The sequence below is a fragment of the Gouania willdenowi genome, chromosome 10 (genome assembly GCF_900634775.1).
Source record: "Gouania willdenowi chromosome 10, fGouWil2.1, whole genome shotgun sequence".
Lineage (NCBI taxonomy): Eukaryota > Metazoa > Chordata > Actinopteri > Blenniiformes > Gobiesocidae > Gouania > Gouania willdenowi.
The window spans coordinates 21,266,240-21,289,949 of NC_041053.1; the positions used below are offsets into that span (position 1 = coordinate 21,266,240).

Genomic DNA, 23,710 nt, shown 5'->3' on the forward strand with positions numbered 1-23,710 from the left:
CCTATAGCAATAAGCTGCCAACAGCTGAGCAGAAACAAAAAGACTGCCAGATCTGGTCCCTAAGGATAGGTTCTCTGTCACTGCTGGCCTAAATTAAGAAGAGAGAACTGGGTCCTGACAGGGACTGGGACTCCTACTGGCTTCCATTCTGTGGGGATGATTGTACCACTCACCTTGCAGCATGCACCCACAATACTGCTGTCCATCTGTTGAGGTAGTTATCAGGATGCTGTGCAGTGTATGTGTAGGTGGGGGACTGTGTGAGTGCAGGAATAGAAGCTTGCACCTCAAGAGCTGTCTGCAGTGGGACAGATGCTGTTTCCATTACAGATTTTTGTAAATTAAAAGCGATATTTCTAAATGTTGCACTGATTCCATTGAAGGTTGTTTTGGGCAGGAGCCTCGTAAATCCTGTGAAATCTCATCCCGTGAGACTTGGACGCTCCAAACTTCCTTATAACACTACGCATTCCTTTATTTGTTGTCTCATGTGGAAGTAATCATTTTCCTCTTCTGTTTACATACCTCGCCATGTTTTCTTGGAGAGAAGCGGTCATGTAACCAGATACGTCACGTTTCCATAGCGTGTTTGCGACACATTTCAATATTGAAACGTCTGAAATACTTCCTCATGAAAGCGTGAAAACTTTTTAGCGGTATTTGAGTGTTTTATCGACATTCAGGTGTTCCCATTACTAGTTTTTATTACGCTATTTAGATTTTGCACATTTCCAAGGGTAATGGAAACCCAGCTAGAGAGACAATAGAATTCAGAGAAATTCCACAGTTTGCCTAATCTCTTATTCAGAGCCAACAACTTAACTGGGCTCAACATACAAATATGCTGTTGAGTTGTTTAGCATCAAACAGATTGAAACATGTCTCCACAAAGATGGATAATTGTTGTTATTTTCAGAAAGAGTGAATAAAAAAAACAAGTGTGTGTTGGTTTAAATGCACACACTGTCATAATGCTGATGGATTGTTTTCATTGGAAGAATAAGAAGCTTTTATTTGACAAAACTCTAAGTGACATCATCAGCCAATCAGGAACAAAAGCATCCTCTGGTTCCTTCAGGCTGAACAGAGCCCAGCCCCCTTCATTCAACCGCTGCACCAACATCTAAAGTGTTTACGGGTGTTTTGAGAGTGTTGAGAGTCAATCAAAATAAGTGAGCGCTTATTCATCATGGAGCAGGAAAGCAAAACACACCTGTAGCACTTAATATCTTCTGACTGACTGGAAGTCACCCCTGCCTAATAATTTACACTGTCCCACTGCATGATGAATGCACAAACTAATGAGAACACTTATTCTCGTCGCTCATGAAATGGCAGATGCACATGCAGAAATAATGTTCTTGATCTCTGAGACGTTCGTTCCCTGATGTGATAGTTAAAAATGTGACATGCAGATGTTTATGTTGGCTGTTGACTTTATTCTTTAAAGTTTACTTCAGGCCAATTTGCAATACTGGTGCTTCAAGTAGTTAAGAAGATTTTGTTTTCCATCAGTGTTTAGGGGGACTGCTTAATGTGTCACTGTTTCTCTGCCTTAGAACTATCGAACGTAGTTAGTGTAGGCCTCATAGATCAAAGCTCATTTGCTTGAAATAAATGATTAAATGGGTGAAATTGCTGATTGAATGTTTGGACTAATCGCCACTGTAAACACTGCTTACTTATATTGTCAGAACAGTTTTTTTCCAAGCACTGTGGGTTTTGAAGTCCTGTAGACAGATGCAAAGAAGAGTTTTTACTTAATTCTTACCTTGATTTATTGCGTTTCTTCCTGAACATTTTTGACGTATTTTGTTCCCAGTATTCCCCGTGATGTCACCTCACATTTCAGTCATATTCAGATTAGAGGTTAGATCGGGCCCAAAAAATACAGCCCGAATCGACCCGGGCCCGCGGACATAAAGTCCAACCCAACCCGCACCCGACCCATTCAGTTAAATTGTAGCCCAAAGCAAACCCGAGGGGGAGTTATAACAATACCAAAAGGTATTGTTAATAAGTCTAGCCGTTATCACAGTTTTACAGGCTTTAATGGAGGGTGTAGTAACACGCCAAAAATAAACAATCAAACACACAAAGAACTGTCTTACACCGTCATACACCCACACTACCACGGGGACAGAATTGTTCACTCTTTTCCCCGCTTACGCCCGCCCTTTTTCCAGCCTCCCAGCCAATCAACACTCAGAACACATGTAAACAAAGACACACATCAGCAGAGAAAGCTGCACATAACCATGATGCCTTCTCGGCCATGGGAAATCTCATCATCAGTTAAGCACTGAATACACACAAGTGGAACGTAACCAGAACATAGAACCCAGTCCGTTACAGCATCGCAGACCAGACCGGGCGGCCCGTGCGTGGGGCGCAGACCTGACTGAAGCACGCAATCATATTTGTTCCCTGCGCTCCAGCTGCAAGTGAGGAATGAGCAAAATCAGCAAATGATATTCAGTGAATGTGAACGCTGAACAACAAAACGCAACACAATGTAGTCAATATCCCGTCCCACTACTCGCAGAAATCACACGCCACAACATTATAGAAGTGTTTTTGTGTTTATTAAAAAATAATATTAATGTAATAAAGATAAAGAATAGTAATATCTTGAAGCCGGACCCGACCCTAACCCAATTCTAATGCGTGACATCTCAGCCCAACTCGGCCTGAATTTCGGTTCGGGCTCGGGCCTAAAATCTAACCTCTAATTCAGATCTAACCTTGTTAACCCCAAAATAAACATCCACCATTGTTTTGCCACAACGTTCAATGAAAACACCAGAAATGTGTTGGAAAGTCACTTTGGCAGAGTTTTTGAGGGCAAACAAGATAATAATAAAGTAGAAACAATTATATGGATCGGTCTACAGGACTCCATATCCCACGATGCAATGTGCAAAATAATGTCAAGCCGAGTGTTTACGGTGGAGATAAAAACAAACATTCTAATTGCAATTTTAACCTTTAACATCTTTTTTGTTAAAGGTTAAAAATGCTCTTTGATTTAACTTAATAAATATTATTTTGGCCTTTTTGGTTAATTTATATTTGGAGTCATATTTAAATGATGTACCACTAATTATAATGTATCGTAGTTTAATATAGACATGGATATAAAATCAATTGAGAAGACAGAATCTTTTAGTTTTTTCCTTTTAGTGTCGGCTGCTGTGGTTGACAGCAGCCGCCTTCTGAGCTACTGAGAATGCTGGCTAATTGTTCCATGTGGATGAGGGAGTAAAACGATAACTGGTGAAAGCTCCAATTAGGTAGATCATTCAGTGATATTCCAATCCTGTTGCTTCCATATTCTCCAAACCTTTTGATAGAGGCTTGTTAATTTTGAAATTGAAAAATGATGCTGACATATTTCTGTTTGTTAGATAGAGTTTGAAAATATGGCAGCCCATAGTCTTAGAATAGCTTCTTCTTTTTTTCTGTCTCCACGTGTTGAAAACCTCAAATGTTACAAAAATGAACACATGCTCCTGAGACGAAACAATACTTAAATGGTGGAAAAAAATGGTGGTTTCTTGTTTAGCAATTTAACATTATTATAGTTATCATGTGATTGCCTGCCTGTTTCTGGATGAAAACACTAAATTTAAATGGAAAAAAAAGTCAACTCGGTAAAGAAAATTGCCACTATAATCAAAGTCAATCACAGAGACTACAGAGGAATAATAGTGAGATTACCCACACGGGAAATCATAAGAGGAAAAAAAAAGTTCTCGCTTATTCAAATTTGACTTTAAGTAAAACAGAGTGATTATATCTGATTGTTTGAAGTCATTCTGCTTATCACCCCTTGTATGGGGATTGAACATTCATAGCATCACTTGATTTCACTTGATTTAATTCTGGCTCTTGGTATCTGTATGCTATCTTTGGAGTTCAGTCAGTGCCGGTTTCTATAAATTCTAAATTGATATTTAAAAGTCGGCCAGTGACAGAACGTGTTTTTGTCTTCTTTTTTATATATATATGTATATATATATATATATATATAAACAAGAGAAGATTCTTTTTAAATGCACATCAATTTCAAAAAAGGGTTTAGATTTAATGTAAACCTACATTGTGTGGATGTTTAAGGTAAAAAATTTTTTATCCATTCATGAACTTCACTGTGATGAATCTCACATTTGAAAGATCACAACCAATCATTTAGCAGATCTATGCTTTAACTCTGGTGAACTTTGTCTTTCTGTTACTCCTGCAGTTTGCTCCCAGTTCTCCCGTGGTGTGTACGCCATCTTCGGCTTCTACGACAAAAAGTCCATGAACACCTTGACCTCATTCTGCGGCGCTCTGCACACCTCCTTCGTGACACCCAGTTATCCCACTGATAACGAGGTGCAGTTTGTCATCCAGATGCGCCCAGCCCTCCGTGGTGCCGTCCTCAGCCTGCTTTCCCACTACAAATGGCAGAAGTTTGTCTACCTCTACGACACAGACCGAGGTAAGTGATGAACAAAACCTTGGTGTAGCAGTAACTACTCAATGAAAACCCTGTAAATACTACAACTGTTCGTGTTTACTCCATTTTAAAGCTCTGTGGTGATGGTGGTTTGTAAACATGAGCTTTATTTCATGGCGAGACTTGTAATAAAAAAAATGACGATCAGACTACTGGTGCGTGAGCTACAACCTTTACATTTCTCTAACAGTCGGCGGGTTGATGTTGGTTAATCTGCTGTTTAATCGCGTTGAAGATATTGGCTCATCTTTCATCAGGAATGAGGTTTGTCACAGCTGCAACTGAAATGCTCGCTGCAGAAACCGGAGTCTCCGCTTGCCTGTGGGCGCTGCTTATTGTGCTGCATGAATGTGGGGTTTTTGTGTTGTTTTCAGATCGCATTGCCTTGTAGATATTGTTTATATGACAGCATGTCAGCACGGGGAAGTGCTCTTTTCAGGAATTTCTAATATCAAATAAGGAATGAGCTTGTTATCTCAGAAGAATAATGAGCCCTCTTCCTCTACACAAACTTCAATTTACTCAAACAGCACCTATACACCAGAGAGGAATATACTCAGTTTTTGACAGGCAAAGCTAATTTCTGGCTTCCTGTGTGTCCCAGAAACTAGGGGGAATATTTGTTTCTCCTTCAATGTACATGGCAGTTTGAATTTTCTTTGTTTGGATGCTCATTATAAAAAGGTGCTGACCTGCAGATACACTCCAAGCCACCTGTCATGCTTGAGGCATGCTTGCTGCACTTGTTTGGCTGTTTTTCTTTTTGATCCAGCCTCATGCGCTCACATCTCTCTGTGTCTAGCTTTGAGGACGAACACAAAGCTGGCTTCAGTGCTGCCCTGTGTCTCCTCCTGGGCTGTAGCCCCCAGAGCTGAGAACCTTAATCCTCCGCACAGCCTGCAGATAATAAGTGGTTAATTAGGGTCACTCTGACTAGGACACTCATTGGATCATCCCTGCGGATGCTAGCAACCCACATGTCCTTCAGTAGAACTAATAGAGCTCAGCCTTCATCCTTCTGCTTTTCCTCATGCATCTCGGATGTGAGACAGTCTGGGGCAGAGTTGAACACATAGCGGAGGTGGGGAAAATAGCCTGGAAAGGAAAAGACAAAGAAGGAAAGAGAAGGTGTGATAAACACATACACATCTTAAAGAAGGAAACAAGGATGTAGGAAAGCAAAGGAGCAAAAAATAAAAAAAATAAAAAAATGAAGGAGGACATAAAACAGTCCAGGATGGCATCAGGAGGTGTCTGTGATTTACAGCCTTTTACCTGTGTACACACAATTCCCAGTGCACAGTACATCCCCCATGCTTAGTCTCATGCCAAGCCACTTTTACCTTTCTCCTTACTGCCAGTGGTGTAAGAAGATCCCTTATTAGTGGGAGGACATTGGCCCCAGGAGGGGATTAAAGTCGTTTATTGATGCAGTTCTTCCAGCACTTTGGGGGGCTTTGACACTTGGCTCATCAAGCAGACAGATGTGTCAGAGACTGTCTTCCTCCGCTTATCAGGTAGCGCAGCTCCCCTGGCAATAAAAACACTGACTGCAGGCTAAACTCAAAGGAGTGACAAGGGAAAATGCTCTTCAAGGGTATGTGCTTTTTATATTATTCCTTTTTTTCTACCTTGTGGCTAGGAAGTCAAAAGTAAATTGACTGACAACTGGTTTGGTTTTTCACACAGCCCAAAGCTGTAAGGTCAGAGGTTGTTTCTCTGTGGGGTCTTCTCAAGTGTGCATGGGTTTACTGCATTTTTCCCACAGTCCAATTGTATTTATGAATAGTTACATGACAAAAAAAAAAAAAAACATTTCATGACTTGTCTATCACTTATTTGTCGAACTTTTATCGGTTTAGTCCTGCCATTAGCAGCGGCTTGCAGCTGACTCATATGAGTAGGAGGCACAGTGTATTGTGCACTTAGTCACTTGTACCTTGTGGCCCCTGCAGTTACACAGAGAAAAGAGCTCTTCATTAGGTAAGCTTCAAACCAAATCTTTATTTTCTTGCTCAGGGAGGACATGCAAACTCATGCACAGAGAGTCCAGAGGCTCTGGGGCTTTGAAATGAAAGAGTAAAGCCTCAGAAACATTCCCTCTTGCTGGGAAACATTCTGAACAAACTGTCTTAGATTGCAGTGTTGTTAATCAATCTGAAGATTGTCTGGTGTCTTCTCTGGTGGTTTCTTTTTGGAGGTTTCTGTTTTTTTTGCTGTTGATTAAACTTGTAATGCTGATAAATCTAACCTTTACCATGGAACATCTCAACGGTTGCCAGAATGGAAAAACAAGAATGTACAAGATAATACAAGCACAATGGCAAACTAAATGCAACTTTTTATTTAGAAATCTTGATGAAATGCTTGTTTTTTCTTAATTATTACTTATTTTAAATAAGTGCTTTGGTGTTTTAGTGGTGGTAACTGTTGCTGAACAGATATTTGTGTTAACTGTGGTTAACAATAGAATATGCCAGCATCTCTGATGGACAAATTGCCCTCTGAGGTTGTTTTGCTTCACAGAGCACGAGTTTGTTTTTGTTTTTTGTGTGCAAAGCATTAATCAGCAATACTTGAGGTAACTTTGCTATTTGCTATTTCCTATTAGGGACTAAAACACAGCACTAAAAGACAAGAAAAAAAAGGAGCAGTAGCTGAGATCTACCAGGAGGTTTTACTTAGTCAATAGCATAGATTAATTACAGCCTCGCTATTCATTTGGATTTGTTATTGGACTGGCAAAAATGCTTTTAGGCCTTCGAGCTGTGCTTTCAGTCAGAGTGATGGCCCATATGCTCCAGGCTCAGATGCATTGAAGGGAAATTGAGAGATATTTGTACTCTAAATGCCAGTATGAGACAGCTGTTTGAGCTCCGACGTTATGATGAAGCAGCTGAATGGGAAGCAAATGGAGCCAAAGTAGCCAGTGTTATACCAGCCTAATGAGTGGCCACTCTACTCTTATCAGAGGTGATATATTGACAGGGAATGTGTATGTGTTGGAGATAGAGTGCTGATGTTCAGATGGGGGAGATATGAAAGATCCAAACTGATAACACCACTCTCTGAATAGCTCTACAACATCCTTCAGGTCAGGGTGTCAGGTTCTCCGAGTCTTTCCTCTCAGGGTAAGAATCTTCTGCTCTTTCCTCTCTATCAGTTCCCATCAGCACATGAATGTCCCCTCAAAGCAGAAGCTGTAAAGGGTGATAAGGTGAAGGTAGATGGATCTTGGCCTTTCTGTTCAGACTCTCAGGTATAGGAAGATAATTGCCAGGTCTGTGCTGCAGAGACCGATGATTACTGGCTTTATTGTCTCTCCAAGGCACAATCAACCCTGATTCAGCAATCTTATACCACTTGATTTATGAGTTCCCCCTCTCGCTCTCTCCTCTATACCTTTTCTGAGTGTGCTTTCCGCCTTTCCCGCTGTCCCTTCCTACTCAGCGACTTGTCTTTAAACTCAATGGCACTCTCAGTGGACACGATTCACAATTTTCTGCTCCTTCATTCAAAAAGAGAGGAAATAAACATTATTTGACACACATTTTTTTAAAAGCTTCAATAATCTGGTTTGTGTTTAGTTGCAGAAATCAGTTTTCCTGATTTGTTACCTTTACACTGACTGGAGTGCTCTGACTAATTCTTCAGCCCTCGAGGTAAATACAAGCCGACCTCTCCTTTCCTTTGGCAACTGACGGCTGAAATGTTAATTGCCTCCGGCTGCTTTTATCAACTGAAGTGGGCTAATTAGTGGAGGTATTGAAGATTGAGAGTGTGGAATGTATTTTTATGATTGCATGTTGTGCAAGCTCATTCAGTTGATTTAAACACTTTACTTAAGACCATAACTTGGAACACAGATGAAGGATTTTGTGGAGATATTTATCCTTTGCACTATTCTTCAATGATCTTTTCCAGACGAGAGCTGGAACCCATTCAAAGGAAAACGGTCAAAATGTAAAAAAAACTCACTGAGGTGAAGTCAGAGCACCTCACACTATATTTACAGAGTTACTCTGACCTGTTTTTTTTTTTTTTTTTTTTTTTTTTTTTATCTCTCACCCTCTTTTTGTTATTACCTATTGCTTACAACTGTCTCACTCTGCTAAAAAAATATCTAATATGGTATTTTCAAGGTTTTTTAGTGTCTTTACTTTAGACTTTAAATACAAGCAGGTATGACTGGCTCATTAGAGATATTTTATATATTACAATCTCTTGGCAGAAGTGTGTAAATTGCTGTGTAAGTGCTCATGGGCTAAATTTGCATCATAGTACGGCAAGCCCTTTTTAACATGTAATAGCTAGTCTGGATATGTAATACAGATATCCGCAATGTAATTCTTCCTAGTCAAAATGAACATTTCGTATATCTACAATGACATTCCTCCTATCCACAATTGTAATGTCAGACATCCACAATGTAATTCCTCCCAGGATAAATGACGTTACTTTCCCCATTGATGTGTATGGGGTTTGTCATTACAGATATCCTTAATTCAGTAATGGATAGTGAGATGTAGATTTCTGAAACTAAATTATGACTATCCATAACTCCATTTAGAGATATCAACAATTTTATTCTGACTAGTCACGATTCCAAATCAAGATATCTTCAACTCCCATTCATTAAAGATATCTTTAATGACATTTGTAAATATCTTTAATCGTGTTTTAACTAGTCAAAACAACGTTATAGATGTCTTGAACTGGAATTATGCCCAGTCAAAATTGAATTTTGACCAGTCATAATTATGTTGTTTATCTATACTGTTAATTCCGGATAGTGAAATGTAGCTATTAAATGTTAAAAGGGCCTGCCATGCTATGATGCTAATTTAGCCCATATAAATACACCTGAGCACTGTTTGGTGTACTCCCTATAAACTGGATGATATGTACTTACTGTATGTGTTTGCATTGGTCATGCATAGTGTTTGCATTATTATCACAATCATTTACACATTTTGCCAAGAGGTTGTCACACATAAACTATGTCTAATGAGCCAGTTTTAACTTATATACCTGCTTGTATTTAAAGTCTGAAGTAAAAACACTAAAAAGCCTTGAAAACACCATGTTGATGAATGTTTTTAATGGCTTCCTGTGTTTCATCAGGTACTGAAGCAATAGGAATTCCATGTGGTTGTTTTTCTGCTTAATGATCTTACACCGGAAATTGTTGCAGTAAATGCACAAAGAAAGATAGAAATAGAAATAAGAGCTTGAATATATGTGGCTGGTTGAAGATATTTCAAGGGAAGAAAACTCTTAGAAATGCTACTAAACAAAAGTCTGTCTAAAAAAAAAAAAACAAAGCTACCAATTCAATTACTTATAGATATAATACTTAGCAATACTGTGGTATAGTTATTAGCACTTCTGAGTTTGGGGTCATAATCTGTGTGGAATAAAGAAAATTCCTTTATAGCAACAATTTCTAATAACTCAGGTCAAACTTTAAACTTACCTCAGGACATTAATAAAATTTTTCGTGATTATTATCAAAACTTATACTCATCAAATTTAAACCCTGACACTGAAGATATTAAAACCTTTCTTAATAAACTAAACCTACCACAGCTCACTATAGATCAGAAAACCACCTTAGACTCACCATTAACCTTACAAGAATTACAAAATGCTTTAGACAGCATGTCAACAGGCAAAGCACCAGGTCCAGATGGGTTCCCTGCTGAATTCCTAAAACATTTCTGGTCAATGCTGGCTCCACTATTTTTCAGAGTAGTAACAGAGATCAAAAATAAAGGTTATGTAGGAGGTCACATGAATACAGCGAACATTAAATTGTTACTTAAACCAGACAAGAACCCCATGTTACCCTCAAGCTATCGTCCCATCTCACTTATTAACACAGACTTAAAAATTATTTCCAAAGCACTCACATCCAGGTTAGAGAAAGTAGTACAGTCAATTATACACCAAGACCAGACAGGATTTATTAAAAATAGACACTCCACAGACAATGTGAGAAGACTGTTTAATGTGATCAACATGGCACAGAACTCTAAAAAGAAAAAAATAATCTTATCACTCGATGCAGAAAAAGCATTTGATAGAGTAAACTGGTCATTCCTCCTAACTGTCCTTGGCAAATTTGGCTTCGGAGAATCATTCATACAATGGATCTCCACCCTGTACAATAAACCTAAGGCCTCAGTAACCACAAACCAAATAACATCCCAAAGCTTCACACTGCAGAGGGGAACCAGACAAGGCTGCCCACTCTCACCTTTGCTTTTTGCAATATTCGTTGAACCTCTCGCAGCAGCTGTACGTCAGAACTCTGTTATTAAAGGAATCCACTCATCCATCTCAGAACACAAAATTAATCTTTACGCGGATGACATCTTACTCTATTTGGAAGAACCGCAATCCTCTTTAGAGGAAGTATTTAATCTAATAAACAGCTTCTCTAAATTATCAGACTATTCCATTAACTGGACAAAATCATCAATCCTCCCTTTGACAAAAAACTCATGGAATCCTGCAAACCAAAATCCACAACACCCCTCCACCACAAATACAATTAAATATCTAGGCTTAAATATATCACCAAACTTAAATGAATTAATTAAACTAAATCATGATCCGATGTTGGACAAAGTCACAGAAGATCTGCGGAGATGGAACAATCTCCCCATCTCACTACTTGGCAGGATAGCTTCAGTTAAAATGAAAATCTTACCTAAAATAAACTACCTGTTCTCAATGATACCACTGAAACCACCAAAACAATGGTTTCAAAGATTAGATTCTGCAACTACAAAATTCTATACTAGAAATAAAAAACCTAAAATAAGCCTTTCAACCCTTCAAAAAAACAAAGACGAGGGTGGTTTAGAAGCCCCTAATTTCATGCATTATTACTTAGCAAACCAAATATTATATTTAACAGAGTGGCTAAAACCAAAAGAATACTACAACACCTGGCTAGAAATAGAACAGTTAGACTGCAAACACATTAAACTCTCTGATCTCCCTTTTATCACTGCGACCCTCAAACATCACAACTGCTTTAAAAACCCACTAATTGCCTCCACACTGACTGCATGGTGGAAAGCCCTGGACATCACAAATGTCCAATTAAAAATTAGTATACTGTCTCCAATCTGGCACAACCCTGACTTTAAAAATAAAAAAACACCACTCTATCTGAAAACATGGGAAGAGAGTGGAATCACTCATCTCCAAGACCTTTTTGAAAATGACAAGATCAGGCCATATAACAATCTAACCCAAGCATTCGATATAAATAAAAGTAACTTTCTACAGTACTTACAAGTAACAGAGACAATAAAGAAAAATACTCCACTAGACTTAACTACTTTACAACCTCCAGAACTGGCTATATATATGAAAAAAATCTCAACAAAATCAAAAAAACTCTCAAAAATATACAGAGCGCTCTCGAACACTAACTGTAATTACTTACCAATCGCGAAGTGGGAGGCCGAACTCTCAATCACCCCGAGCACTGATTTCTGGACAGAAATTTGTTGTAATACTTTTAAGATGACAAAAAACACAAACCTTCAGCTAATTCAATACAAGGTCCTCCACAGATCCCACACTACCCAACAGAAAATGCATAAAATGGGCTTCTTAGCAACAGACATCTGCTCTCAGTGCACCCAGAATACAGCGGATTCCTATCTACATGCCTTATGGCTTTGCTCCCCAGTTCAACACTTTTGGATTCTAATCACTGAAAAACTGTCCTCCATTTTGGACTGCAGGATTCCTTTATCTCCAAATCTTTGTTTGATTGGAGACCTGACAATGCTTCAACTTCCAGCAAACCAATCACAATCAATCCTTGCGGCACTAGCCATAGCAAAAAAAACAATATTACTAAATTGGAAAGACAAAAAATCCTTAAACATAAACCAATGGCAAAATCTCCTCACAGAATTTATTTCCATGGAAAAGATGTCTGCTCTCAGAAAACAAAAAAAAATAACGTGCTTTGAGGAGCGTTGGACTCCTTTTTTAATTGCATTAAATCTAAATTTTTAAAACCCTGATGATCTAGCCTGCAAGCGACTGCCAGCACCACTCTTTACTAACGCACTAGCCCAACTGTAAGCTTGGGCCACCTTGGGCCTCTGGGGTGGTCTTGGCCGGGGTGGCTGGGGTGGGTTGCCGGGGTCTCTTGTTGCCTCGACACGGGTGTGCATTCCTTCTGGGTGTTCACGAGGTCCCGGGGCTGTTTGATTTGGCGCTGTTGCCCCTCGCGTGCACATCTGGTTGGTCTCTGGGGCTGGGGCCCTGCGTGCTCCCCTGCCGCTCCTTCCCCTTGCTCCCTGTCCCCCTGTCTCGTCCTCCCCCCCCCTCCTCCTTTGCTCTTGCGCCCGCCATCCTGTTGGGTTGGGTTTGGGGGGCTCCCGGTGGCCTGGGGCGCTGGTGGGGGGGCTGTGGCTCCCGCCTGGGGGACGGGCGGTGCCGTGCCGGGTGGGTTGGCTGGGGGGTGGTCTCGTTGGGGGGCCTGGGGTGGTGGGGTCCTTGGCTCCGGTCCGGGGGGATCCGGGGTGGGGGTGGCTTTGGGGGTGGCTGCTGCCCGGGGTCGGCGATTGCCTCCTGGGTCGCTGGGTGGCGGGGTGTGGCTGTGGGTTGCTCCGTCGGCCCTTGCGGGTCCTAGGCTTGGCTCCCTGGGGCGCGCCTTTGCCAGGGATGTCGCTTGCGCGGCGAGCCAGGCGGGGCCCCCTCCGGGGCTTTTTGTTTGACCGCAATGGCCGGGGTGTGGCCGTTACGGCTAGAGGGGTGGGGTGGGGGGTGCTATGGGGTCTCCCCGGGGGTCGTATTGGGTGGGTGTGCGGGGGCGCGGCGCGTGGTTCTTGGCCTGGTGGATCCTTGTCGGGATTGGCTGGTCTGCTGGCTGGGTGCACCGGGCGCCGTGGGCGCGATTCCGGGGCGGGGGTGCCCCGGGGGCGGATCCTTGGTCTACGTTTCCGGGGGAGTGCTCTCCTGCCATCTGCCCGGGGACCGGCCGCGGCTCGTGGCGGCGCTGCGCAGCCTTGGGCGGGGCGGGGCTGGTGGCCTCGGGCCCGCTGTCGTCCGGGGTGGGCTGGCGTCGGGGGGGTGTCTCGTGCCGGTGCGTGGGTCGTCGGGGATCGCCTCCGTGGGGGGGGGGGGGGCTCCATTGGCGCCGTTGGTGTGGGGGGGCGGTTCCGGGCTGGGGGTGCTTCGGTACTCCGGCTTGCCGGTCCGTGGCTGGCGGGATGGCCCTGCTTGGCGGTGGATGGCGTCCTCTCTAGTCGGGGGGGCCGGGGCCGCCTCCCGGTGGAGAGTGTTGTATCGTGGCGCCGGGTGGGCCTGTGCTGGCCCTGGTGCGGGCGCGGGCCTCCCCCCTGCTCGGCCGCTCCCCTTGGCGGCGGGGTGGCGTTGCTCCGGGCCGGCGTGCGGCGGGGGTCGCCCCCTGGGGCGCCGGGGGATGGGGTTGGTGCCTGGCTGTGCCCGGGGGTGGGGGTTGTCGCCGTGCTCCGCGGGGCCGGCGCGGTCTGGGGGGTGCCGTGGGGGGGGGTCTCTGGCTGTGCTGCTCCGGGGCCCACAGTGCCACTTGCCCGTCTGCGCCATCTACCCTCTCGCGTGGCCCGCCATGCGGACGGGCCCGGCTCACACCGGACAGGCCTCCTACATGTTCACTTCACCACACTCCCAGCTGGTCTGGCTCACTCACAAAATGCACCACACACCCATACCCAACCCTTGGGGGGCTGGATGGTGGGGCTGGGGGTGGAGGGGGCCGCCACCTGTGTTACTATGTAGTGGCGTGGGGGCGGCACTCCCACCCTAGTTGCCCTACTAATCCCTCCAATTTTAATCACATCTCAACATGCCACCCCCCGGAGGGTGTATTATCACTTACACCCTCCGGCCTATTACACCACATACACATAAATCCACAGAGGCTGGATGGGGAGCACCGCTCCCCTCCATCCCCCTTCTTTTAATCACACCCCATACATTCACCAAACACACACATTCACACAGGGGATCGGGAAGTGCCTCTCCATTGGGGAATGGAGAGGCACCATAACAGGGTGGTGGGTTGGTACACACATTTGGGCCTCTCCGGTGGGGGCCTGGCCCCTCTGTTGGTGGCTGGGCCACTGCATAGAGTAAAAATACATCACGATGGTGCGGTCGGGCGTGGCGGTGGGTCTCGGAGGGGCTTTGCCGGGGTCTCTCCTTGCGGGGTCTTTCCGGGCGGTGTCGGCCTGGTGGGGCGCGGGGGTGCCTCTCCCCCTTGGGTGTGGCTTGGTGCTTGTTTCGTCTCCTGGTGGCCTTGGGGGCGGGCCCCGCGGTGTGCGGGCCCGGGGCGGCCTGCCTCGCCGGTTTGGGGGGTGGGTGTGCTGGGGGGGTGCTGGTGTCCTCACCGGGGTTGGGGCGGGGTTGTTTGGCGCCTCGGGATGATGCTGTTTACTGGGGGGGCGGCGCTAGCTGTTCCGGTGGTTGAGGTTGCTTTCGGCCGCCTGGTGGGTACGTCCTGCCATCTGCGGACTGGTGGGTGGGTCCGGGGCATCTTTGGCTGGGGGCTGCTGTCCCTTACTTGATGTGTGCCGTTGGGGTGCCTTCGTCCCCGCGGTGGGGGTCGCCGGTTGCTCGCGGGCCGGCGGGGGGCGCTGCCCCGTGGCTTGCGCCGTCCGGGGGACGGCGGGCCCTGGGCTGCTGGCCTTGTGCCGTCTGGGGCTGTGCGGTTCTGCTGGGCTGTGGCCGGGTCCTGGGCCGGGGTGGGGGGCGCGTCCCGGGGGGCTTGGCCCGGGGGCTTGCCCTTGGGGGGTCCTGTTCCCGGGGGGTGCTCCTGGGGCCCGGGGTGCTTGGCCTGCTGGCCGGGCCGGTCGTGGCGGGGGTCTTTCGGGGCGGGTGGCGCGTGCCGCGCCCTTGCGTACCTACTGGTACGGCCCCTGCTTGGGCAGTGCCCCGTGAGGCAGGGTGTCGGGGCCCGAACAGGGGGCCACATCCCGGCGGGGCGGTCTGGCTTGGCCCTTGGGGGGGGCCCTGGCTTTAAAAAAAACTGAAGCTCGTGGCGCGGGCGGCATCAGCAGGGGGTGATCTGGGGCGCCATGGGGGGCTAGGTTGGGGTGCCTGGGGGCCGGCGGGGGGACTCCCAGCGGCCCCCTGGTGCCTTATGCGGCTTGGGGTGTGGTCGTCCTCCCTGGGCGGGCTGCTCCTGGTGCTGCATCCATTCCGGGTCCTTCTGGCCTGGGGTCGGGCCCCTGCTGGCTCTGGGCTCGCCGGCGGGTGCCCGCCGGCTGCCCGTTCGGCGCGGCTCTGGTCGTCTGCTGGGCGTGGGCTTCGGTTCCTCCGCTGGGGCCTCGGGCAGGGAGTTCTCTGGGCCCTCCCCTCGGGGGGTTGGGCGCGGGGGTGTGTGTGGGGGGGGGGGGGTCGGTGGGGTGGGGGGTCTGGGGGTTGGGGGTGGGATCGGTGGCGTGGTGCGCTGGGTCCTTGGCTCCTTGGGGCTTTCTCGGGTGTGTATGGGGGGGGCGATGGCTGCCTCTCGGCTTGGGACCTTGGGGGCGTGCGGGGGGCTGCTTGGCCGTGGGGTGGTCGCCGGGGGCCCTTAGGCTGCCCGCTCTCGCTGCTGGCCTGACTGCTTCTTCGGGCCCGGGGGCGGCTCGTGGGTTTTGCAGTGGCGGTTCTTGGAAATACATTTGTCATGTATGCACTGGCCTTGGGCTGTGGGATAACACTCATACTGGGCTCAACCTTAGACACCTTGTTCCCAAATACCTGTTTTATGGAATTTCCACTCACCTCTTCCTCTGTTCACAGCCACCACTATTATTCCTAAACCGCACACTGGTCACCAAACTGCACAATATACACAACCACAATTTCACATCGCATCACTTGGAACCTAACAACTATTCCCCACTCATTCCATATCCTATCTTGTATCCCTCTTCCCTGTTAACTTCCCCACCCCCCTCCAACCCCTCACCTTGGTGTAAACACTGCCCTCTCTTTTTTTACATCCTCCCTTTAATAAAGTATTTCTTACCCTTCCCTAGGGAGGGCTGGTGATGGTCACAATTATGCAATGAAATAAATAAATTTATTTAATTGCAATAATAAAATATGCATTGCTGTTAAAAGATTGCACTTCTTGTAGTGTTAACCTTCGACAGCATGTGCAGACAAGGTAAAAAAAAAAAAAAAAAAAAAAAAAAAAAAAAATAATCTGTGTGGAGTTTCCTCGTGTGTCCATGGTTTTTTTCTGGGTTCTCTACCTCCCACAGTCCAAAAATAATAATGTGAAGTGTATTGAAGGTTCTAAGATAAACCAGCGATGAATGAGTGCGTAAATTAGATGTTAATTGTTTGAGGAAGATGCGATTTGTGTTTTTTTCATTTTTTTTTTAAACAAATGGCACCACTTTATTACTCAAGAAGTGTCTGAAAAAAGAGTCAAATAAAATGTGATTAAAGACAGTTTCTGAAAATCACACAAATCTAAATACCACACAGTGGGACTGTGTTTGCACTGAGGTTCAGACAGACACCCTGCAGCTTTCTGGTATGTTTTGTAGTCACACCTCAGGCTGAACCTTTCTCAGTCAGCCCGAGCATCACATGGAGACAGTAACAGGAGCTACTGTTATGGACAGAGTTTATGGCTTTTTACACGTACACTGCTGTGTGTTGATAATAATATACATTATTGTTAATATTATTAACTGCACAGAGTAGTGAATTGGTCTAAATCATATAAATTATCTACACTCTGTAACTATAACTATTCTCAAGTGCTTATTTGTTGACTGCTGGTATTCTTTACCATTTAAAATTGATGTGATCCTACACGATAGAGGAAAAATGAAGATTTATCACAAGCAAACCATTAATGGATCCTTAATCCTTAAGAAGAGAAATTTATGTACTTTCCAAGGAAATGAGTTGCTCCCTCAGTATCACTGACGCAGCTGTCTCCCAGAGAACAGTTTGAACCTCAATCCACATCAAACAAGCCAATCTGGGAACACCATTATGAAAGCAAAAGCTGGTTCCAGTTTTAAATACATTTTATTTTCAATTTCCAAGGTTCTGGCAGTAGTTTATCATGGCTTACTGAGGGACGGTCCACGGTCTTACATTAGGCTGCAGTGTAGATGAACATCTTGTCCCCACTGTTGATTTAACAGGAGAAATGGCAAGGGTATTTTGAATAAGCTTGACAGGGGATAACTTTTGTTGGCGAGATGCCTGGGTCAGAGCATCTTGAAAACTGCCGCTCTGAGATGTTCCCGTTCTGCTGCGGTCAGTATCTGTCACAAGGAAGAATGGTGACCCAGGCAGCCACAGTATGATGATGCATGGGGCCATCATTGTGCTGCCATCCTGGCTCAGTATTCTGTGGAAGTTAATAACGAGTTTGAAGGTCAATGCAGTTTCGTTTACAAATTTTTGTAAATATTTGAACTGATTTGAAGTATCTACTGTCATTTAAAAAGGGATTTAACTTGGTAAAGCAATATAATGAATGTAAACAAGAACACTTCGAGACCGCAAACCTGCGCCCAGCGACAAATATCCTGTTTGGCAGATATTGGCAATAATCTAAAATCAGTGATCCTGATCATAATACCATTATCATTCACACTTTAAAAACCTGTAAGAAATGTCCATCCCCATCAATAACAATCCATTAGGTCCAGTTTTGTGGTAAATTCTAATTCTAATTGTAATTGATTATTGTAATTGTCATTGGAGAATCATGCTGCTGTTGTAATTGTAATTGAATTGTAGTTGATTTCAGAAAATTGACTTTGTGATTATAATTCTAATCTATAAAAATGATAAATATACAGGTAATTTGAGAACCATGGAGAACTGTTACAGTTATGGCCTACACATACGTACTGTAGTTAATATCACGTTTTCCTGAGGATCATTTTACCATTTAAAAAATAAAAAATGAAATCAAAGGCTATACTGACAGAAAAAAGTCTCAGGCGCCCACACCAAAAATATTAAAACCGAACACATAACCAAGAGATGAAAAACAAATTACATTAGAGATAATTGTATTTGTAATTTCAAAATGTAACTGATCCCAACGCTGATAAAGTCCAAATGTATGGACATTTTGCCAATGATGAGAGAATTTGTCAAAATCCGTTATGTCCTTTTAAAGTAATCCTTCGACCAGACAAACAAATAAATAAACCTACCACCTCCTTGGTGGAAGTAAGAAATCCAAATTGAATATAATTATTATCTAGAACAGATGCCTGATCAGACAGTCATCATAAGGCGTGAAAACACATTTAGCAAAAAATATTCTTTCATTTGGAAGTATGTTTAAATGAAAAGATCTTTATACAACACAACCATCTTAAGTCAAGCAGACCCCTTATAGCATATGATTCAGCCTGGACAATGATTTTTGAGTAAATATTAGATGGAGTTTATTCTAACTAAATAGATTTCACTTTAGTCGTGGAGAATCGTAGAGAAGGAGAAGGATAATTGACTATAAAAAGATATCTGCATACTTTAAATTAAATACAGCCATGTGTGGCCAATAGACAGAAAATAAGTTTCACACCACTACATTTTTACGCTCTGTAATCCTTTCTATTCCAGCAATAATGGTTATAAAATTAATCTCCTCTGTAAACAAAAGTAAAAAGAAAATAAAATAAACGTTGCAGCTGTTGAATTAAACCAGAGTCACATTTCATACGGAATGACTGCTGTGGTGAAGCAAGAGAGTAAACACAGAAGCTGAGGATAGCTTCGGCCCCCGGAGAAAAGTTAGACTCCCAGGTGTACAGCGGAGGTGGGGCGCACACGCACGCACACATGCACACTTCTATGTCCACCACCGCCCTGAAACGGACAGAAGTGCCCGGAATGAAAGCAAAAGTGAAACAGGAGCGCATTGCTCTGTTTTAGGACTCTTCCTTTTAACAAGTGCGCGAACACACACACACGTGCACACAGGCGCTAACAGCAGACGCCCGCTTTCAGAGCCACCAATCGACATTTTTGCTGTTTGCTCATAGGTTTTCACCTTTGTGCACAAATGTGAGTGAAAAAAAGCCGCGTCACGTAGAGCAAACAACTCTTCGATGTAAATGAGACGTTAAAACAATGCAATGGGAGCATCTACAGACAGTTTCATCACGACAATGACATCATTGATCGGATTGGCGAATTAAGACATTACAGCCGATCACATTAATGACATAAAATGCAAAATATCGGCCGATCCGATAAAGCCGATCAGATCGGTGTAAAGCCTAGTGTAAACACACATCACGCTGTAAGGAAATTAAAAAAACTACCTGATTGTTCATAGTGGTAAAGGTTTGTTGGATGCTGACAACATGTGACAGAAATGAGTGAGCGGAACGAGCGTCACACTGACAAAGGAGACACTCCCACTGCTGACACGCCGCTCAGGTCACATGCAGACCTTCGTTTATGAGCTCAGGAGAGCTGAAGAGGAACAGTAATTATAGATTTTTGAGAAGTTGACAACAAATAATTATTGTACCAAATATTGATTTTTAGTTACATTAAATATACACACCCTTTTTTGTCATTTCTAAAGTATATTATTTTTTAATTCCTTTCCTTGCTTATTATTTGGGTTCTTGGACACAATTTGTCAGATTGGGTGGTTTTCCATTTTGTAAACATAAAGGTTTGCGGCATGTTACGAAAGCTAAATAGGTTGTTTTTCAGGTATTTTTCTAGATTTTTCAACTATTATTTATTGGGTGCATAGTCTTCAGCTATATGTGGCATTAATGATACACGTTTTCAGTTAATAATACGTTTTTTTAAACAGTTTTATTTGTTTTACAGCCAACATTTACATAGTGAAGTGGTGCTTTTGTCATTGGCTCACGTGTGCTGTGTAGAGTGGATGCTATTGTAACCAAAAAATAAAGAAAGTGAAATACTAAAGGCATTAATGTCCGGTCGGATATGTCAATCCATTTATTGCAGCATGAGCAGATGTAATGTCCAGAAACCAGGATGCTGTAGTTATTGTAGGGTATGAAAAAACAGTAAACTCCACACGATGGTCACATTCTGCATGGTAAAAACCATTTTGTCTCCAGCGCCACACACCTGAAGCTCATCAGAGTGATCCTTTATGGCTAATTAGACAGAGCCACTGTGGCTCCACCATACTGGCCCCGCTCCCTGTGCTGCTGAATTGGCTCCACCACATAGCTACGACATTTTTTTTTTTGCAAGTATCCGTAAGAAAAAAGAATGGTTATAATGACTTTTACAAGTTCAGCTTCCTGAACAATTTGGCTTCATCATCGCTCATTATTCTCTGTTACCAGTCCAGAAACAACTGGCAGAGTAAAGTGCCAACATGGCCTAAAGTCTGTGGAAGGGAGCTTTGGAAGAGCACACGCAGCTACACACAACTTCTCTTCTCCTCTGCCAAGATACAGTGAATAGAAAGATACACGGATGCAGTCGCAGGATGGGTACTAATCAGAATATGACGTAATGCGACTAAAGCGGACTTTCCTCCCAATTAGGCGAATCCTTTAATTGTCTGTCCAAAGACGGTTGCGTTTGTTCCCTTAAAGTGTTAAACATTAAACGCCTCCCACTGCTCTCCTGGATGTGTCTGATATCCCACTGAGACAAACTGGTACTGGAATTTAATTGTAGCAATTTATCACTGTTCCTATTTTTGTCTGCTAAAAAAAAAAAAAAAAAGCAAATATGAGTTAAATAATTATTGTTCAAGCTGTACAATCTGAAGAGGGATATAAAACATTAGTTTTCCCAAGTGTTCAATACCAAGGGACTCTTCCCTTTATTTTGCTTTTTATTTACATGTATACAGATGTGAAAGTAATGGATTACAAGTACTACTGTTATTGTAATTGCAGTGATTTTATGTGTACTTGTACTTTTTTGAGTATACTTCTAAAGTACATTTTAAAAGAAGCAATCTGTTACATTTCTACACCCAACCAATACTGAGTAAACCGACATTGTGAAACTACAAAGAAGAAATGACCAGACAAATGTCAAATGCCTCACATCATGGCCGACCAATCAGATTAAAAGTAACACATGGTGCCAAAACAGCATTAAATGGACGTTATTTTGTCAGTTTTAATGTTCATAAATGTAGCTATACTTAAAGCTTGAGATTTTTTTTAAATTTCGAATTGAATTCATTGGTGTTAATTATTTATTTTTTTATTGTACATTTTGACAAACCTATTTTATTCAGGTGCATTTGTGGAACATTCTAAACATACTGCCCGGGCAACGAAGGAGTGGCTTTGTAAAAAGCATTTCAAGGTCCTGGAGTGTCCCAGCCAGTCTCTATATCTCAACCCCATAGTCCGTGTTGCCCAGCGACAGCCCCAAAACATCACTGCTCTAGAGGAGATTTGCATGGAGGAATGGGCCAAAATACCAGCAACAATGTGTGAAAACTTACAGAAAACATTTGACCTCTGTCATTGCCAACAAAGGGTACATTACAAAGTATTGAGATTAACTTTTGTTATTGACCAAATATTTATTTAAAAATCCTACAATGTGATTTTCTGGATTTTTTTTCTAATTTTGTCTCTCATAGTTGAGGTATACCTATGATGAAAATTACAGGCCTCTCATCTTTTTATGTGGGAGAACTTGCATAATTGGTGGCTGACTAAATACTTTTTTGCCCCACTGTATCTGTACTCTTTACACCTCTGAATGTCTATTTTATCTTCCTTTCTGACACATTCCACACAAATAATGTCAATTCAAGTGTAATATTATCACCCACAATTGTTGATTTATGCTCCCTGCCCACAATGTGAGATAATAAGTGTGAACACCAGCTCCTTGCTTCGATACGATCTATATTTTAGTCCACAGTTTGTTCCCTCAGTTTGTTTGTCTCATCACAGCCACCATTATGGCACATCAGCTGCACCCAGCTGAGACTCTATACACACACATATGTCTCTTGTGCTTTAGATGCTTTCCCCTTCACAGTGGCTTCATAACAACTAAATTATGCATGCATCGGGAGAATAAATCAGCTCGGACACGCTGACAAGAAAGGGCACATGAAGGAAGCACTAAAATCCACGAGAAAAATTATATCAGAGAAATATGGATTGAGCTATGCATTGTTGGAATTCTTTCCGATTTCATTTTTTTCCCCCCACACATAAAGTCGTGCAGATGCCAAAGTGGGATTCCACAGATAGGCTCGACGTGCTGCAGTAACCTGGTAATTTAGTAAACCCTTGAAAAACTGCAAGTCAAGCACCTGTGCCTTAAAAAAGTGTGCTGTGAGAGCCATCGTCTGTCACAATGAGCACACAATGAACCCTTATGCTCTCTCTGTGTCCTCTTAGCTGAACCTGGGATAAAACCATTTTACCACCTACCCACTGCTAGCTTCAGCAACCCTGAAATTACTGCTGGGAGCTTCTTTTTTTTTCTTTCTCTCTCTCTCTCTCTCTCTCTCTCCATTATAACTAAAAGTCCTGCTTTTCGCTTCAAGCAGTCATAGTCAAGGTAGATTGCTTTGATGTCATGGAGACTATTTGTTTGAAACAACAAATAAAATGTTTTTGTCATCCTGAGGAGAGACAAAGACGCATTTCAATAATTTAATGGGTTTTTTCTTCCCTCCATAAAAGCATGCCTGTTTTTTGCCAATTAACCAAAAGTGGACTCTTTTATTGAGACTTCTGAGCAGTGCTTGATCAATTCTATTCTGACAAATACATAATGCAGTGTTTCAGGTTGGTTTTCATGCTCCTGTGTACACAGCATGTTATCTCATACTATGTAGTACAAGTGAGGCAGAACAAAGAGTGACAGGGAGAGATGGAGAAGCACTGAAATGTCTGTGGGTGGTTTTTTACAACAGAGAAGCACCACTCGCTCCTCCTGCCTGGATGTATGCACTTCTGAAGATACAGCCAGCATGCTGCTTTTGTTTGATTTGACATGTGCTGTCTTTTTGATTAGGACAACTTTTGGCAGGGAAGCTGTTTTTAGTTATAGGCCTACTGTAAATACCACATCAAAGCCTCCACTATACACTTTTGGGCTCTTTTGGCTTTCGCTTCACGGTGAATGCTTCGTCTCTGCCACTTCGATCAGAGTCTAAAGTGCACAGCTCACTCTGTCGCTGGAGCTGAATTTACATTTTCTCAAATACATTTCCTA

At 43.5% G+C, this 23,710-nt stretch overlaps 1 protein-coding gene across 4 annotated transcripts in view; it reads left to right on the top strand.

Moving 5' to 3' along the window:
- The window catches only part of gria3b (glutamate receptor, ionotropic, AMPA 3b), a 120,997-nt gene that overhangs the window by 29,707 nt on the left and 67,580 nt on the right, over positions 1–23,710 (top strand). For all 4 annotated transcript variants that reach the window (XR_003674965.1, XM_028460146.1, XM_028460147.1 and 1 more), the window contains exon 3: positions 4,247–4,486. Coding sequence is in view for 3 of the 4 variants with exons in the window: in XM_028460146.1 (XP_028315947.1) it covers positions 4,247–4,486 (240 nt within the window). In the remaining variant the exon portion in view is untranslated. The remainder of the gene's footprint in view (positions 1–4,246; positions 4,487–23,710) is intronic.